The sequence below is a fragment of the Prosopis cineraria genome, unplaced genomic scaffold, assembly GCF_029017545.1.
Source record: "Prosopis cineraria cultivar Desert tree isolate PC_DT_omini unplaced genomic scaffold, ASM2901754v1 PC13, whole genome shotgun sequence".
Taxonomy (NCBI): Eukaryota; Viridiplantae; Streptophyta; class Magnoliopsida; order Fabales; family Fabaceae; genus Prosopis; species Prosopis cineraria.
Genome location: NW_026555344.1, coordinates 31758557 through 31778540, shown reverse-complemented (window position 1 = coordinate 31778540; position 19984 = coordinate 31758557). Strand labels below are relative to the sequence as shown.

The 19984-nt window shown below is 31.1% G+C and overlaps 1 protein-coding gene across 4 annotated transcripts; it reads left to right on the top strand.

The window, feature by feature from the left end:
- Positions 1-3134: 3134 nt before the first annotated feature.
- Positions 3135-8610, top strand: LOC129291362 (uncharacterized). Of its 4 annotated transcripts, XM_054928662.1 has the most exons (9): positions 3135-3462; positions 3587-3643; positions 4360-4435; positions 4751-4830; positions 4979-5028; positions 5115-5199; positions 5337-5435; positions 6663-6776; positions 8164-8305. In XM_054928662.1, the coding sequence occupies exons 1-8, from the start codon at positions 3178-3180 to the stop codon at positions 6735-6737; spliced, it is 807 nt and encodes a 268-aa protein (XP_054784637.1). In that variant the 5' UTR covers positions 3135-3177; the 3' UTR covers positions 6738-6776; positions 8164-8305. The 4 variants fall into 4 exon arrangements, with proteins under 4 accessions (XP_054784637.1, XP_054784636.1, XP_054784635.1 ...); XM_054928661.1 differs by lacking the exon at positions 6663-6776 and having other exon boundaries at positions 8215-8610; XM_054928660.1 differs by lacking the exon at positions 6663-6776 and having other exon boundaries at positions 8164-8610.
- Positions 8611-19984: the final 11374 nt, after the last annotated feature.

The following is a 19984-nucleotide window of genomic DNA, read 5'->3' as shown; positions in this document are numbered from 1 at the left end:
ATTAATCCCCTTAATAGATAAATCGCCTCTGTAGTTGATCTACCTGGCATAAAACTAAATTGATTCTCAGAAATACTTGTCTCCAATCTCAACCTGTGCTCAATTACTTTCTCCCACAATTTCATTGTGTGGCTCATGAGTTTAATCCCTCTATAGTTAGTACAATTCTGAATATCTCCTTTATTTTTATAAATAGGAATTAATGTACTTCTCCTCCACTCATCAGGCATTTTATAAATAGATTTTTTATGCACACAAAAATAAAATAAAATATCTCTTACTTGCATGCTAATTTCATCCATCCCATTAAAATCTTAGCAAAAAAGATTTACCTAGTTCTTGTAATCAACTTTAGAAATTCTCCTTTCAGCTAAATTCTGCATGGTGCTCGCATTTTGACATCGATGAGGACATTAGGAACTTTCTTTCTTTCTTTTTTTTTGCGCCTTTTTCTTTCTTGTTTAATTGCTAACACCTGTCTCCCATGTCAGGTTTTTAGTTTTTAATTTTTTATATATTTGTATTTCTTTTTTATTTTTTAATATAAATTTGCCTCATATTAAAAAAAATCAACTTCAGAAATTGATACTCCATTGATGGAGAAGTGAAAGTGCACCTTGTGTTGGCTTTTGGAAGGTTCAGTGAGTCACTTGCAAGCTTAAGTATAACACTTGACATTGTTGGATGTTGATCTATCTACTTGCCTATGAGTGCCTCCAAAAGTTCTTGCTAATTCAAAATATGATTTTATTTTTTTGGGGGTTCATTTCCTGATCTAGTAAGATACTGCTAGCTTTTAGATACTTGCAAATATGAATAACCATTAGTCTAGAGCTTTTATGGAGATATAAAAATCTAAATTTGCAATTCCATTAATTCTAATGATGTTTAATTACAGCCTCCATTCCGCCTTGAACCCGTTTTTAATTTTTGGGGGGTTGTTGTGGGGCGGGGGGCGCGGCTAAACAAAGAAAACAACAAAAACAACCTTACATTACAAATAGCGAAAGAACAATACTCCTTCCCAGGGCAGAAAGTGAAGACCAAAGGGTATTCCGAGAGCATGTTTCGCAAGTTGATCAGCTTTCATATTTTCTCCTCTATGGATGTAACTGAGATCAACAGTTCACTCTCAACTAAGCAAACTATGGCACCCAAGAATCAAATCCCAGTGTGTTACACCTCTTCTCCATATTTAAAAGCAATGTACAATTATAAAAGTAGTAAATACTCCATTCATTTAAAAATGTAAGACATTTTTAATGAATTTAATCTCTCAATAAAGCAGTTACTTATTTTCAAATTAATTCTATCTTTTTATATTTATTCCTATTAAACATCCTACAATAAATATAAAGTCATTATCAATAGGGCACTTTTAGGAAAAAAAAGGTAATGATTATACCTTTCTCGTTTGGTATAATGGAAGAGTTTTTAATAGAATCGGAATCGAAATCGGAATTGGAATCAGAATTAGAATCGGAATAGAATTGAGTTTTAAAAGTGTGTTTGGTATGAAGATGGAATTATAATATAATATTAATTTATATATGTACTTAAAATAGGAAAAGACTAAATTGCCTTTTTTTCAAATTAAAAAAACCTATCTTGTTATAAATGGACAAAAAAGATGAGGATAATGGGGGTCCACAAATTGAATTCAAGGGAATTGAAGCAATTCCATGGTCAATATGATGGAATTGGATTCTCACATTTTTGGTGAAATTAGGATTTTTAGAAATTACAACTCTTACATACCAATTATGTTTAAATTAGGATTCCATCTTTGATTTCATTTCCACCTTGCCAATTCAATACTACCAAACATGGCCTAAAAGACTAAAAATGTCTTAAATTTTTTAACATCTAATTCATTAAAAAATATTTTATATTTTTAAACGGAGGGAGTAGTAAACTACATTTTGATACTCAAAATGAGATCAATCAGAAAGTTGAGCCAAAAAAATTGTGAATATAAAATACTTTTTTTTTTTTAATGATGAGCATAAGTAGGTCCTTAGTAACAAACTAACTTACCTTCATGAGATATTAATAGTAAATGATAGACTTCTCCCAATTAAATCATTACATATATAAAAATTAAGATTTGAATTCTTTGAATGTAAAATACTCTCTTGTCAGTAAATCCCAAATAATAATAATAAAAAAATATTAATAAGAACTCAAAATAAGCATGCATAAATTCTCCTGAAAATATAAGAGATAATTGTATAGTTAAGTGAAACTCAAAAGAAGTATGTGTAACTTACTCTGTTTTAATAAAAACTTGTGTAGGTCTTGAAAATAACAATGAGCCATGTCTAGTTTTAATTAATAAGGTATTGAAAATTGAATTGATTATTGAACCAGTCAACATAGTGGCTTAAGAATTAATGATTAAAATTATACTTGAATCATATCAAGCTGATCATTTTATTAAACTAGTCAAGATATTAGTTTAACGATTTAATCAGACAAGTTAACCTAAATTTTCATGCTATATTAATAAGATTCAAAAGAAATCTATGGTTCTTTTAGTTTAGAAGAAAAAAGTCTTCAAAAAGTGCACATGAAACAAGAAAATAGTTAAAGTATTAAAAATTGAATAGTTTATTAGATCAGTCAAGACATTAGTTTAAAAATCAATAATCAAAAGTATAGTCAAATTGTATCAAAACAATAATTTAAGAATTTAATGGTTTAATCAAATGGGTTAACCTGAATTTCCATGCTATAAACAATATTACTTGAACTATGCAGGAGAAAGTATGGGAAATCGATTGATGAGCTCTAGCTGAGATGGCTTGGATAGAATATCGACAGAGCTGCTACCACCAAGCTTTGAACGGAGAGGGTAAACAGAAAAGCAAGGCAACAAATTTTAATCGGTCGGAAGATAGTGAAGGGCATAATTGTAATTTCAACAGACCAGGCTGGACCGGGTTCAGAAATCGGGGCTGCTGGACTCTCGATTTTTTATTTTGGGCAAGAAAGGCGGTGGCCCAAATTAGCGGGTCGGGTTACGTATTATTATTGCTGTTATTGTTGTTGTTGTTCCTTTTTTTTTTTTTTTTAAAATCAAGATAAATTAAATTTATTCAAATAAATGATTCATGTTCAAAAAGAAAATTTTGGAAGACAAGAACTTCAGTTCAATGGTAGTGCCAATAATAGCTAATGGCTTCATCTCGTTTGTTACAGCTACACAACTACACTACCCATGGTAGCTCAGCTGCTTCTTTGCCGCGCAGGGCTGCGAGGGTCGCTCTTTCGTCGCTAATACTACAAACTTCGCTTTCTCTTCATCCTCCGTCCTCGCTTCGTTATCATTCACACTGTTACTGTAGCGGCAGAGATGTTCCTGTTGCTGAAGTAGCAGAAAAGCACTATAATAAGGAGCATTTCAATAGCCCCGAACTGGTGGCATTGGAGTATGCAGATCTTAATCTTTCGTACAAGTTGGTAATTTTATCTTTATCTTAATTTTGTTGAGATCGGAGGGGGTTTTTTTTTTCTTTGATTCTCTCTGTTTTTTTAAATGACTTCAGGGTTAATATTTTGTTGTTTTGCTACATATCCAACGCAGGACTTGGGTCATGTGAGAATCAGGCAACATGTCAATCCCCTTAGTTCCTCTTTCTCTGTATGTTCTTTCGTAAACTCCAGCAATCCTTTCCATTATATTTTTTGCTGATTTTATAGTCATTTATGATTTTCATATAAGTAGCTTCCAAGAGGTATACCGACTCATATTTTAAAAAGTAAAAAATGAGATTAAAAGTCAATAAATTGTTTTTCATGTTAGGTGTCGAGATATTGAAACAATTCTAATTTGAATGTAAAGGTATACTGTGTCAACCTAAATGACCCAGTAAACCTATCATACATACATGTCTGCAATACACACATAAGCACTCTGGGGTTTTACATGGATTGTTGAACGCTGTAGCTACATGACGTAGGACTTCAAATTGGGGAAATGCAGCAGTCTTGTATCTGAATGAATAAGAAATATTGAAGATTCTTGATTTTTCTTAATTTGAATTCAAGATTGCAAATGATATGCTCTTGTTTACTGCTTCTAAATTGCATTGATTAACCCTAAAAATTTTATTTCAATTAGAATTTGATTATTCAACATGTGCAAGGAAACTTGCTAGTCAGTCATCGTTAGCTGAATGGTCATAGCGTCCAACTCATAATTTGCGACTTGTTATATTCATTTCCTACAAGATACTTGCCATTGGGACCCTCCAATAATTCTATTGAAATTGGCCCATATCATAGGAGTTTAGCTGGATTCTTACTTTATTTCCTTGGTATGGGATTCAATTTTTTATTGTTTCTATTTCTTGATAGGTACCTACACAAGCTCCAGACTGGAACCAAGTGTTCAGGGACCCAACATTACCACTCATGGTTGACATCGGATGTGGTAACTTGTTTGCTTCTGTGATAAAATTTGCTTGCAGCATCGCTCCTTGTTAATTATTAGTAATTTGAAGTGGTGCTTAGTATGCATGTTGTGGACTGATGTCTATGCCATCTATGCTTATATGATAGATTGTAAAGTTGGTATTTTCCCCTCTTCTGATATATTGGGCTAGCTGTTTATCATTTTGTTAATTTTCTTCTCATCATAAGCAATTTCAACTTTTTTTTCCAGTAATTAAATCATCATGTCAGTACTTGGAAGGCAAATTGTTTCCATTGTTGTTTCTGTGCATCTAAAATTTGTAAGTATTCTCAGGTAGTGGTAGGCTTCTTTTATGGCTTGCTAAACGAAATCCTGGAGTAAGAAATTATTTGGGGTTGGAAATAAGGAAAAAGGTAAGGACATTTTTTGTTTTTAATAAATATACTTCTGCTATGAATTCTTTTGATGATTTCTTCCTTCTAAATGATTTTAGTTGTTGATCCGCTATTTCACCTTTAGCTCCAACTATAACGTATTGTAATGTATTCCATTCATGTGCAGTTGGTCAAGCGTGCTGAGGTATGGGTAAAAGATTTGGCTCTTAAAAACATGTACCAACCATAACTTTATCCCAATGGTGATTTAGCAAAAGGAGATGCTTAACTTTTGAGTAATTGACTGTTTGAATGAAATGCAGTCATTTCTTGTTTGCAAATGCCACAATTTCCTTCAAGCATTTGGTTACATCATATCCTGGGCCACTGATGTTTGTTTCGATTTTGGTGAGTATCTCCTCATCCTAGGATCAATTTGACTCCGTATATTTACATCTAGAATGCTTTCGTCCAAAATATTTTGGTGAAGAACTTACGTTGAAATTCTTTTTATTTGCAATCTTATAATTTTTCCATAAATGCAGTGCCCAGACCCACATTTCAAGAAGAGACATCATAAAAGAAGAGTTTTGCAGAAGCCTTTGGTTGGTGCTATTGTAGAGACGATGATGCCAGGGGGACAGGTATATATGTGCGTGTTTTCGTGTGTCTTGCATGATTCCTTATAATTGTGTGCTACACATGGTTTATCCAGTGGTTCAGTAAATAGCTTCCTGTCAAAATTACTTGTGTCTTGAATGATTTTGCATGAAAATTATTTGTTGTCATGTATTAGGCATTAATTTATCGGAATTATTCTATGACTCTTGTCTCACATGCTCAGTAAATAATGTATGATTGAAGATCACACTGCCATTCACTGTAATATTTGAAAATGAGTTTTTGTCTGTTGCCAAAGACCAAAAATGTTGTAGTGTGAGTTGTAGCTATTTTGGTGATTTTTCATTACTTTTTTTTTTCTGGGTGTTATGGGAAGGCAGGGGATCAGTTATTAGTGAAGAACAACTTTGTAGGTTGAAAGGGTTAGGTATGGATTGCAAATGAGTGCTTTCAAGTGGAAAAGGAGGATAAAATTGGGAAGGAAAGTGATGGCTTAGGAAAAGTTAATTCACTTGAGTCATTGAGGGAGTGAGATGGACATCTGAGAGTCCAAGACCCACAAACTTTCCATGCTAAACTTAGTTTTTAACTGTTAGATAAATCTGGGAGAGAAATGAAGTTGCAAGGACACCCTTACTCAAATGCTCTTGTTGTGGGAGATTTTGGTTATTTTATTTGAGATTGTGATTTACGAGTGATGCCTTCTAATAAATGTTTAACTCACTTTTTTGATAAGATATTCTTGGTGACTTCTGTGTGGAAGGATTTTTTTTCCCCAGATTGATTAAAGAGACTCTTCTATGTCCTGTGTTTGATCATATCCCTCTCCTTAGATCTGGCTGATTGAAGTGGGATCTGTTTCCATTTCTGGTTGAGAACATGTGGATTAGCACTATTCTTTTTTTAATTTGAGTTTAAATCTAGTGGGAAGAGTGTTCTGTCACTGGTGTGGTGTAAAGAGATCATAGTTTATGAGGAAGCTGAAGTTTTTGAGGAGACATTGAAAATTGGGAGTATGGAGGTTTTTGGAGATATTTAGATTAAAAAGAGGAATATTCTTTTGCAGTTTGATGTTTTGGATAGGCTTGAAATTGAGGATTAAAATATCAACATGCACGCAGGTTAAATTTAGGAAATGAATTAAATAAGATTCTCAATTCGAGGAAACTACCTTGTGGCAAAAGAGTTAAAGATTATGTGGGCAAGGGAAGGGATTTTGTCGGTTCTAAATTTTTCACTTCACATGTTAGGAGACGTACGAGTATGATAAGGCAGCTGGAGATACAGAAAGGAAGAAATGTTACGGATGGTGCTATAACAGTTGAAGTGTTTTGGATTTTTGGGATAAATGAGCTTTATCCTGAGTAAGTTCTCATAAAAGTGTCTTGAGGATTTATATTGAAACCCTGCTGCTTGTTACCCACCACTTGCATTGTACTTCAAACCTTAACCTATGGCTACCTCTCATTGTGCTTGTGCAATCCTACACTTTCGTCTGTGCTGACATGAAAACTATGACTGTAGTGTAGTGTATCTGGACATTTTTCATGGAAAATCATCTCTTTCTTCCTTCTTTATAGATGCTGAGATGACTTTTTAATTTTTATTGATAAAATGGATCTCACCTAACGAGATAATGCTATTCTTCATTTGAATTTCTTATTGAGCATGGTTCAGCTTATATCTGCATTGATGAGAAAATTTGACGATTCAAATATGGTTTTCATTCCCATTACTGTACATGTTCCCCTTTTCTTCCCCCTTTTATTTTTATATCATATGCTATAAGAAAACGGCGAACGGAAACAAAACCATAAGATATGAAAAGGGAAATGAAATTAAAAAAAAATCAGAGAAAATGAGCCTTGCATTCTTATTAATAAAAGTAACTGAAGGAGTCAGATATATATATTTTTTTCTTTGAATGGGAGGCCACGGAAAGACCATGTTAACTGACATGTTGAGTCATGTCAGCGTACAAAAAATTCCTACAACTAAGGGGCGTAGTGTCAAAAATAAGTACATTGAAATTACTGATAGAGGCTTGGTGGGTCAACCAGTCAGCGCAAGTGTTTGCTTCTTTAAAAATGTGATCAAAGGTAATAGTCCAATCTCGCATAATAAGATTTCTGATATCATTGATAGTAGCAAAAAGAGGGTGATTGGTAGAGAACTTATTGCGAATTACTGATAGAGCTTCAGTTAAGTCAGAGTAGATATTAACTTTGTTAAACTTTTCAGCCCAATAGATAGTAAGTCCTTTCAGGGTACCGATAAGTTCAGCAGCTGCACTTGGGTGATATCCACGATACTTGGAGAAGCCTTTAATTAGTTGTCTTGTTTGTTCCATATGAGACCGCCACAAGAGTAGACATGGTGTATTTTGCATTAGAGAATAACATGCACTCTGTAATGATATACCAAACATGCCCTTGAGGATATGTGATGCAGGGAGTTTGCATTATTTTAAAAGATATTGATAGAATGCTAATATCCTATTTTGTTTAAGACAAATAAATCTAAGATAATAATAAATCCTAATTCTAATGTATAAATATCTTTATTTAAATATCTCTAATATATAACATTAATATCTTTAATTATCTTAATTAACCATTATTCCATATTCCATTCAGGCAAAAAAAAAAAAAAAATTCCATATTTCATCAATACGATTTTCAACGATTGAAAATTTTCAGTTATTTGCTGAATTTCTGGCTTAAAATCAGGTCTGGGGTTATGTTTTACCAGGTTCTTATACAATCTGATGTTCTTGAAGTGGCAATTGACATGAGAAATCAGTTTGATGTAGTTGAAGCACTTCGACACATTGATGCTGTGAACCCAAGCGTGTTGTGTGACAGTGAAGGATGGTTGTTAAGCAACCCCATGGGAATAAGGACTGAGAGAGAGATTCGTGCAGAATTGGAAGGTGCAAGAATTTTCAGAAGGATGTACCAAAAGCATTAAAAGAAGAGATGCTTGGAGTCTTTTAGGTTATTAGAAAAGAATGAAATGGATTAAAAAAATAAAAATAAAAATAAAAATAAATGATTCTTATTAGGGATTCTTATTGTGCCAAGTATGATTAGGGTTAAAAGGTATTTTTGTTCTTAACTATTTGTGTAAGAACCTATGGTATCTTAATTTTTTTTTTGGTGGTGTAATGTTATTTAAAAACAGTGTAATTTTGATCTTACCGTTAAATAGGTTAAGATATTATGTTTGATTTTTAGTCAACTCAAAAAAATTATAGAAAATGATTTCAAAAATTATATTAAAGGATCCTACAAGAAAATTAATATTAATTAAGTTTTTTAAATTATAAATAAATTTCAAAAGACTAATGTAATTTCTTGCCTATATAAAATATTAAAATATCATTTTAACCAATCAATTTGATTGATTATTAGATTATCATTGCTCATAGTATCACAAGTAAATATTATCAAATATTAAAGGGTTAATGTTTTAATAAGATGTTATTAAAATAAAAATATTTTTCATTAATTGTCAATATTTGGCCAATGATAATGATTTGATAATCATCTAATAGCTTGTTAAAACAGTATTTTAATCTTTTACATAGTAAAAAATTATATTTGTTTCTTGGTATTTATTCGTAATTTAAGAGAGTTAAATAATGTTAATTTTTTTATAAGATACTTTTAATTTTTTGAATTCATTTTTGTAAATTTTATGTTATTTTTTTGTAATTTTTGGAATCCATTAAAATTAATTTTTGTTGATAATAAAGGTAATATTGTATTGTTTTTAACTATTGAAAGACAACATGTACTATGAAAAAAATTTAAGATACATGCTCTTACGTGAATATATATATTAGCAAACTTACGTGAATACTTAAGAGGTAAATATATCATCCCAACTCTATTTTCCAACACACAACACATAATATTTAGCTAACCCACACGGCCATGCCCACCTGCATAATCTAAAGCCCTACCCAGTTTGGGTCTATAGGGAATAAAGCTCACAACCCCTTGCAAGGGGAAGGTTTATATCATTGAACCAAATGATTCTTGACTTCAATTCTTTGTTTGAATATTGATATTGATGTCGATGATATTATTTAAGAATTAGTTTTTTTTTTTGGTTTGCCTAAAACATGAAATATCATTAAGAACCAAAGGATTTACAAGATAAACCAAGGACAATGAATAAAATACAAATAAGAGAAACAACACAATAAAAAAACGTAAACCCACTACAAAATGATACAAAGAAATAAAAGAAACGACACTACCAAGACCATTTCAAGCCTTAAAAACATAACCAGAAAGCAAAAAATGTTGCTATTGCCGTGAAATCTCCAAGAGATCAAAAGTGACATTAGAAAATAGGAACGGGGGTTTATGTAACACCTTAAATTTCAAATTGACAATTTTAATTAGGAGTATTGTGAAATTGAGGTTTTTACCAGAGGAATAAATGGTGATAGAAGTTTGTTGAGATAAATTGATTATTTAGGCATTACATTATGATTAAAATTGAGCCTAGTTTCATGTATGAGAGTTATTTGGGGTTTAAAATGAGCATTGAATTGGATTAGGCCCAATAGTTTAGGTTTACATTGATGCCTCTGTTTTTGTACCATGCACATGATCCGTTAGCGCATAGCCACACAAAGTAGAATTTATTATGGGTCGCAACATAGAATGTGTGGGGAGAGGAACTAAGGGGTTTTGGTGCGATTTTGAAGGCTCTCTATTAGGGTTTGCTAAAAGGCATCAATTCTACATGTGTTTGGGGCTCTAAATCATTAAGGTAACCCATCTAATCTTCCTCCTATCCTCTAATATCTATTCTAAGCTTGTTTAAGAAGAGAAAAGTATTAGGGTTTGTGATAAATTTAGGTTCCATCCAATTAGTACAAATCTTAAGGTTGTTTTGAGGTTAAAAGAGTGTTATTTAGGTAGTTTTGATTATATTTATGACTATGAGATGCTTAAATCTGAAACCTTAAAGTTGTTTTGGGTGAGATTAAGCTAATGACAGTATTTATTAATAGTTTAAAAGTGAAATAATTGATGTTTAAGTCTAATGATGATGAGAATGATTAAGTTTGATGGGTAGGTTTACAGAAAAGTGCTTGGAATTATGAGGTTAATTTACCTAACCCTAAAATTAAAGTGTGATTATTTTTTAATCACAAATATTAATTATGTTTGGTATTATATAATATGTAGATTGTAGTGTTAGCATTGTTGGAAGTGAAGGAACACTTGTAAGGGGAAGTTTGTTTGCAAGTATCAAAGTTAACCTTTATTTTTATGTTGTAGTGTGTGTTGTGTGATTGGCTATGTGTGTTTTATTGAATAAAGTTATTGTTTGAAAATATTATGTTTGGAAAAATGCATACTTATTGTTTGAAAAATGTATTGCTAGTAGGATGAAAATTTCCATATGATTATGTCTAGTTTGAATCTCTTGTTTTTGGAAGCTCACTTAATTGTTTGGAAATTTCATTTGTTTGGAAATCTTTTATGCATAACTTGTTTATGTTTGGGATGGAAAGTGGGAGGCTATTTGTGCAAATATGAAATTCTTACCATGTGGTATGCCCTCAGTTGGACACAATGAGTGGCTTATTAGGATTTGGACTAGTTTACCTTTGTAAGGTTGCTCTTACTAATTCACAACTTAACCATAACTCACCAGGTAATCATGGTACTAACTTACTTACAATCTCTTGCCAACACTTTAACTTGTGTCCTCTAAAAGAACCCGTATGCCCCATTGTTAGTTTCCTATGTTTGGGGTACATTGGCTTTTAAGCTCAATTTTTTAGTCTTACTCATCATGTTATTTATCATAACATCTACTATCCTATCCTATAGTTGCCATATCTTTCTATCCTGAAGGTTCTAATGGGTCTCCTTGACTTAATGACACTAGAATCCCTTATCAATCTCTTTGCATGCACAAAATTAGCATACATACTATAAACCATTTGCTTTACCCCTCTTTGGGAACTCTAATTCCTAACAAGAGTAGGAGCCAATTTCTAGTATTTCCTTAATATCATCCTAACTCTAAGACCTTAAAACAAAAATGATATCACTTGATGACAACTTGCAACTTAATAAAATTTTCAATTCGTTATCAATAATCCAATTCCTAGTCCTTTTTGTACTATTCACAATATCAAATTAATTCATCAAGTGGGCATATATACCTCAAAGCATATGTGACACTAAGCCAATTTTCTACCAAGAGAAAAGAAACATCCTACTAGCCATAACAATACTAGCCTTTCGGGAAGGTTGCTTGTCTCCTGTGTAGAATCGAGCAATATGCCCACATTTCCCATACTTAAAAAATTTCCATCATTCCTTTTTGTGTGCTTCCTACAAATTGAACAAGCAATAATGGGTATAGGGGTGCTAGCATTTTCTCGTGGTTTACGATTGTCTCCCTTGTATAATTTGCCACTAACCCAAACTTTGCCACTTTATTGCCCTTTTGACTCTTCCCTTTCCACTTCTTCTCACACCCTTATCCTAAGGAAGAGTAAGTCACTCTAGTGTTAGGGGTGGCAAGATATAGTTGTGTGCTCGAGCCCTTATCACCGTTATGGTTGTAGTTCTTCTCATGCTATAATTCTTTCTATTTCTCATTGAATGGAAAATCGAACTAGACCAGCCGGTTCAACTTGTGATCTGGTGAACTGGCCTTTTTCCTAGTTTGGTTTTCCACTTCAACCAATCTAGGATTGACTCGGTATAATGCGGCCAACCTAGGATAACTCAGCTAACTTGATAGGTTAGGCGAGTTGGTCAAGTTACATTTTTTCTAGCAAAACCCCCCAAAATGACGTTGCAACTTCACTCTGGTTCACTGGGTTGGTTTAAAATTAAAAAACAAAAAACAAAAAAGAAGCTGACAGTGGGAAGAAGAAATAGGAAGAGATGAAGGAAGAAGAAAAGAAAGGATACGATGAAGAAGGAAGATAGGGAAAGAAACAATGATGAAGAAGTGGAAAAAGAAGAACAAGATATAAAAAGTTAAAAGCCCTTACTCTTTTGAGATCCATCTATTTACCATTTTTGTTACAAATCTACAATGGAAAGGAAGATGGAATATGAAAAAACTGCATATCCAATAGAAAAAATCAAGAGAGAAGTTTTCTGGCTTGATTTTTTAGATTGTAGAAAATAAGAGATAATCGATTGACATATGTTTCCTAACTTACTTTCGGGATTTTGCAATTTTTTACATAATTAAGGAAAAATATAAGATCAGTTGTGGGTGAGTAAAAAGCCTGAGAAGATAATAATAAAATATTATTATTTACACTAATATCTTAGAAGTTGGGAGCATATTTCAGTAAGTGTGTATCTTCTATTTTGAATTTTTCTTTAACAAATTACTACTGCATTTAATTTAATTAATTCTAATGCAAAACATTAATACTATTTCATTTAATTTTTTCATTGTATTTATTTTCTAAATGATAAAATCTTGGTTTGTAAAAATTAAAATACTTTATTTTTTAATTTTTAGGATTTCTTATTTATTTAGTCCATAGCAGTAGAAAATGGAGAAGGTAAATGAAATATGTTAAATTATTTTTTTAGAAAACTACTAAATTATGAATTTTAAAAATTTAAAAGAAAAATTATAAATTTTATGTCTTTAAATGAATATTGTCATTTATTTAAATATTCATTTTTCATATTCAAATTCATATTTTATTTATATAAATTAAATTAAATTATTTTAATTAAGACCGGCCTGACTCCGAATTAACAGTTGAACCATTAACCCTTAATCCCTTGTCTTGACTGGCTTAATGACCTATTCAATTTTTAGTACCTTTTTATTTCTTCTTATGCTGAAGCATTTTCTCTTTAAGGATATTACCTCCCTTATTTACCTCAATTCTTTTAGGATATGTTTGTCATTACCATGTTGATGCCTTTATTGGTCCGATTGTTGTACTTGTTCTACTGGTCTTTGTTCTTACTTAACCAATACTTCTTGTTGTCCTGCCAGAAAAACTTATTTCAATCTTGGTATATTCTCTAAAACATTTTTGACTGTATCTCTTGTTTACACTATATTCTCCTTTTCTAAGGATGAAAGCAATAACAAAGAAATAGGAAGTTAGCATTGGCTCAATAAAGGGCATTAGTATGTGTGATAAGATAATTGCCAATTTTATATGCAGTGCATTTACAAATCACTTACAACTCACAACAACAGACCACAAATTAGTTTTTAAAACTTGAGAAATTAATACCAAGTTGTAAGGTCATACTTACCAATCCACAAATTAATAATAACTCACCAAGCAATTATGGGGCTAACTTAAATGGATTACCTAACCATAGTTAACCATTTTGAAAACATTTTCAAATCAAATTGTATTCTTTCTCAAATTGGGTTCCCAAATTTAAAACCATTCAAATATATTTCAAGGACATCAAAAAGTCCAAACTAGAGTTTATGACAATGAAGATGTGGCGTATTGCATACTTTTGATAGTAATATTGCTGTCGTTTGACAACAACAAGGCCAACTTTTGACTTGCCTCAATTTTTTGTCTAATATCTGATTGAAGTGATATATGTATTTATAGAAAGCTCTTTTCATAACCTAGTTAATGGTACAGGTTTTACTCCTAAATTATTTCACACAAAAGAATTGGACATCTAAACACATTTTCTCCACTTTTCACAATAAAAAAGGTGTCCAAAACCCAATACTTAGTATCAAAAGTTATAAAACATAATTCACATAATACGACCCGTATAACACACCACATCCACAATATAATTCACATATCATTTTCAACTCTCAACCCCTTAATATCAAAATAGACGGGGGAGATCTATCATTGCATAAAACATGATATTCATACTTAAATAGTAATTCTAATTCATGTCAATACTTGCACTATAAATTTTAGCCTTATAGAAAGTTTATTCAAGCTTATAAAGTAACTCTAAGGCTTTGAAATACAATAATTTAGTCATGCAAATCACAAAGTACAAGTAAAGATCAAAACTTGATCATAGTTGGCAATGTCATACTCATTACAAAACATTAACATAAAGAATAGGGATTATTTGCAATAGAAATAACTGATTCCTAAACCTTCAAAACTTTTCCTTTTTAACACTCGAGCTAGAGCTTGTAAAATGTTGAGGGCGAGTACAACCATTCATTAACTAAGGTTTTTTACCCTATGCAATTACATATTAATTGAATTTTTTTAAAACAAAGAATATATGAGGCATACAATCACATATTTCACAATTTCACATATACCCCATGTTATATTTGTATAAATCATCATATTATCATTTTCCACAAGTCATACCACAAGACACATTACCACAATACTAACAACCATGTGACAATGGCCCAATCAGATATAATAATGCACAGTATCACAATAATAACAACTATATGACAATGGCACAATTAAATATAACAATGCACATTGCTATAATCATAATAACAATGTGACAATAGCATAATCAAATATCATGATCTACTACAAACTTAACAACCATATGGCACGTCAGATAATATGCATATTCAAACCAATCTTATATCCTTCTTCCACCTTCCAATTGAAACCATGGGTTATAAATCAAATAAGGCTCTATCTATGTGAATGGACTACCAAAATTCACCAATTGTAAGAAGTAACGTAGCCAACGATTACCACTCTCACTCTTGGACCATGGCTTCTGTAAAATCTTACTCCACTAAACACAATTAACCAATATAGTTCATGGTAATCAAATACTTAACTCAAAATCATGATTACCAAGCTTTAGTTTAAATTCAAGGGATCTCAAGTTTTCTAAATAACAATGAGTTTAAATCAATCAAAATCCTTTATATTAGAGGATAAACAAGTTTTGAAAGCATGTGATACCTCAAAGGAGTGAAGGAAGTCTAAAACAAGTAAAAAATAACTCTTTTAATGGGTGACAGAGCAATGCACTGTGGCATGTGCATGCTACGCCACGGCATGTTATATGAAAATTCAGCAGATTCTACTATCATTTCACGGCAGAATGGGGGAACTTCTGACGGGCCCTGATTCTTCGTCTGACGTCCGAATGACGTGATTTATGTGTCTACAGAAAGCTCTTTACATGAACTAGTTAATGGCATGGGTTTCACTTTCAAAACAAGTCATACTAGAAAGTTGGACTCCTAAATGTATTTTAACCACTTTTCACAATTTTCACACAAAATAGGTGTCCAAAACCTCAACATGTGCCAAAAGCTTTTCCTAACATCAAGGACCATGTCCATTGGACCTAGGACTACCAGTACAACACGTCACACATGCCAAAACACAAGCTTAACAAAATTTTACTCTTCAACCCCATTTTACCAAAAATAGAGGGAGAGGTAAATTATCATTACTTTGCATCCAATTCAATCTAAACATATTTAAATCATTATTTCTACATTTGCTCTAGTATTTTGGCCCTATAAACATATATATCTCAACATAACATAAATATTCAGGGCCTAAAATACAAATCAAACATTTTTAACAATAAAATAGTGCAAGTGAGATGACATGCAACCTAGAATTGCAAATATATACTATTATACAAAATAAACTAAGCTAGAGGTATAAAAAAAGAATATGCTAATTCTTAACCTTTTGAGCCTTCTTCCTCTCATCACCAGAGCTAGAGCCTGAAAAGTGTTAAATGAAAGGGGTGAGTCTAGCCACTCAATAACTAAGGTAAAACTTACCCTATGCAGTTATATATCAATTATACGCTAAGCACATGCATATGAAACCAAGCACTTAATACATACTCACACATATCATAACTCATCATTTCTCATTTAATAACTTCTTTATCTCACATAACTAGGTGCATTGTCACCGTATTCTCAAATATGTAACCATGACCCATTATTCACACGATTTGCCACAACTTAATAGGTGTAACACGTCATATATTTATTTAGAAAATAATCAACCAACCTTATACCCTCTTTATTTTCTCAGACCGAAACCGTGGGCTATAACACTGATTAGGGCTTCGTTCGTGTGACTGGACTACCTAAGTTCATCAATTGTAAGGTGTGACCTGGTCAAAAATTACATGACTTACTCTCAGACCACAGCTTCAAATCTCTAGGGTTTCTTACGCCCTAGACTATTCTCCTTATTGAACATGTGGAGATAGCTAAGTTCTTGTCCCTCGACAAACTTTGGGACAATCCCTTGACAAACTGTGGGACAAGGCTGTACCCCCGTGCACTAGAGGGCAGCCTAAATACCATATAGATTTTTTTCTACTCCCAATCCCGAGGCGAACTCCCACCACTGATCATGCCATAAACATACTCACTTATTTTTCACATTTCATTTATTGTTTATCACATTCTTACATTGGGTTCATGATCGTACACTACCCAAGTGAGTATAATTTCTCATTTTCAATTATAACACATCAACACACCCTTTTTAATCACAATGCTTATCTTTATCAAAGCCATTATCAACCACTTATTTAGAGTACATTATAAACATACAACTTGTATCAATTTTCACTTTTGCAATTTAAAACTCCTTTAGAAATCTCTTTAGCATGCTTACACATATCAAAGTGATTGGATAAATATGAGGTGTTCATTGCATGATGCATTCATTCACAAGTCAACATTTTCATTTTAAACACATAATCAGTATCCACATTACAATTAACACATAACTATCTAAAGTAGGATTCTCTTAGTTACCTTAAACCTTTGAGAGGTCAAAGATTTACCCCTTAATGTTTTAATCTCCAAACTTGAATTCCAAGCCAAATAGGTATCCAAGAGCTAAAAACTACAATCAACCAAGTTGAATTTCATCAACATGACTAACTCAAGTATTTAAACCCTCAATCCTCTACTTCTAAATTGTCCAATATTCACTCTACATGAGTTTCAGCCTATCCATTAGGTTTATTATCCCTCTTTAGTCTCCAATAACATTAATGAACCATTAAACTTTTATTAATGGCATCACACTCTTCCAACCACCCATATAAATGCAAATTTCAGGCATTAATGGAGCTCTCCCTTCAACAATCGCCAAAATCATTTATATTAGGTTTAAATACTCGAAACAACTCTAAATAACTCTCATTAACTCCATTTAAGTCAATATATTCGAACCCATACCCTCTATGGACCGAAATCACTATCCTCATCTAAATCCTAGCTTAAATCCTTGAAAAAATGGAGTAAAGGAGAAAAAGAATTTAGGAATCTTACCTTGGATGATTTAGAGTTTCAAAACTTCTTAAATCCTCCTCTAGATCATTCTCTAGTAGAGAAAATTTGCGTCTCCTTCATTTTCCTTTTCTTATAATTTTATTTTTTATTTCATTTTCTATTTTCAAAACTTATTCTAAAATATTTCTCTTTAAATTTTTGAAATAAATTTTTATTAAATAGATCAGGCCACAGTTTGAATAAATCAGACTATAAGTATTTGCTTACAGTCTAACTTACTCTATCATTTTTAAATATATTTTTATTAAATAGATCATATCAAAACTTAAATAAGCTAGACTATAAGTACATGTTTAGAGTCTAACTTACTCTATAGATTTTTTTTAAGCAAATTTTTATTAAATTAGCCAAGTTAGAGTATGAATAAACTAGACTATAAATTCCTTTATAAAAATCTAGAGAAATATTTTAGAATAAGTTTTGAAAATAGAAAATGAAATAAAAATAAAATTATTTTCTATGAAATGATGTAACAAAATATGAGACCTTAGATATTTATTGAAAGGACGGAATTTGGGATGCGGAGAGATGCTGAGGGAGACGCCGCTGAGAGGATTTGGATCCAAGAAATCCATAGAAGAGGGAAAACTATGACTTTTAAACTTGTCTGCTCCATTCAAGAATCAGTCAGCGCATGTGGTTTTCGTATGTGTACATGTTTCGTCATTTCGTGCAAGAAATTAAATCTTTTATATAATAGAAAAAATATGCTTTATTTTATAAAAATTATTCTTTTGGGATGGTATACGAATCTAATTCAATATTGCACTCCCAGAATTTAAAATCAATGTACTTGGCGAAATTATCGCCAACAATTATAACAAAATGATAAACAGTATGAAAAAAGACTTAGAGTTAACCCTAATTAAAAAAGGCTTGTTTTATTTTTAAAAAAATATTTAAAAATTATTTTGGTAAGTATTTTCAATGTAAATTGTTTCAAAATTGCTTTTATTTTTTATTTTCAAAAAAATGACATATTTTTTGTTTTGAAAGTATATTATATTTGATTATTAGAAACTACTACCAGCTGTGATTAATTACTATTATAAGCCACCACTATTAATTATGGGTGACCACTATCGGTTGAATTTTTTAATTCTAAAATTATTTTTAAATTAATATAATCAAACATATTTTTTGGTTTGATAATTAATAAAAAATTATAATTTAATATTTTTGGTAAAAACGTTTTACGTTTATATATAAAAATACAAAAAAGTTAGTACACCGCCAAATGACTCAACTACTACACTTACGATGCAAGTTAGGTCACAAGCAAGAGGACCAACTAATTGCAAGTTTGCAACCAGATACAAACGAAAACCAACACAGATCTAAAAAGTAAATACTTCATCTGTTTAAAGTATTTTTAATTAAATTTTACCTCTCAATAAAGTAATTATCTATTTTTAAACTAACCTTGTCTTTTTATATTTATCCTTATTAAATACCTTACAATAAATAAAAAGTCATTATCAATAAGGACACTTTTGAAAAAAGCCAATAATTACACCATAAAAAATTAAAAATGCCTTACATTTTTAAACATTCAATTCTTTAAAAGATACTTTATATTTTTGAATAGAGGGAGTACAAACTAACAATCAACAACAATTTAATATGTTTTTGTCTAAACTTCACTAAAATTTGTTTTTAAATTAACCCCTTGTATTTAATTTGACATTTTTGGTATTATATTTATAACATAAAAATAAATTAAAGAGATACACCTGTGCCTTGTTGTTTGCATGGTTCAAGACAAGACATCCCGTTTATATTTTATAAATAGTAAGATTTTATAAAATTTATATTTTATACTAACTCGATCCTAAATTATAAGATACTTTTGAATAAAATCTCACATACTAATAAACGTCATTAAATATATTTAATAACTTTATTTTTTCAAAATAAAAAATATAAACTTTTAAAAATAACTTTCATTTAATTTATTGATTAAAGAGAAAGGAACAAAAATTAAATAGAGAGGGAAATGGTAATATTTAAATAAGCATATTTAATAAAATTTAAAATTTTTAAAGTGTCTTATATTTTAAAATGCCGAATATCTATTCAAAGTGTCTTATGATGTGGGATAGAAGGAATAATATAATATAGAAGATATTGCTATTAGTTAATTAATACTCCATCCGTTCTCAAATATAAGTAAATTTTAATTAATTCACAAAGTTCAAAAAACTTAGTTAGTTCTAATAATTATGTATGAAATTAAGAAATTTGGACTAAAGTGCCCTTATAATTAATTTTT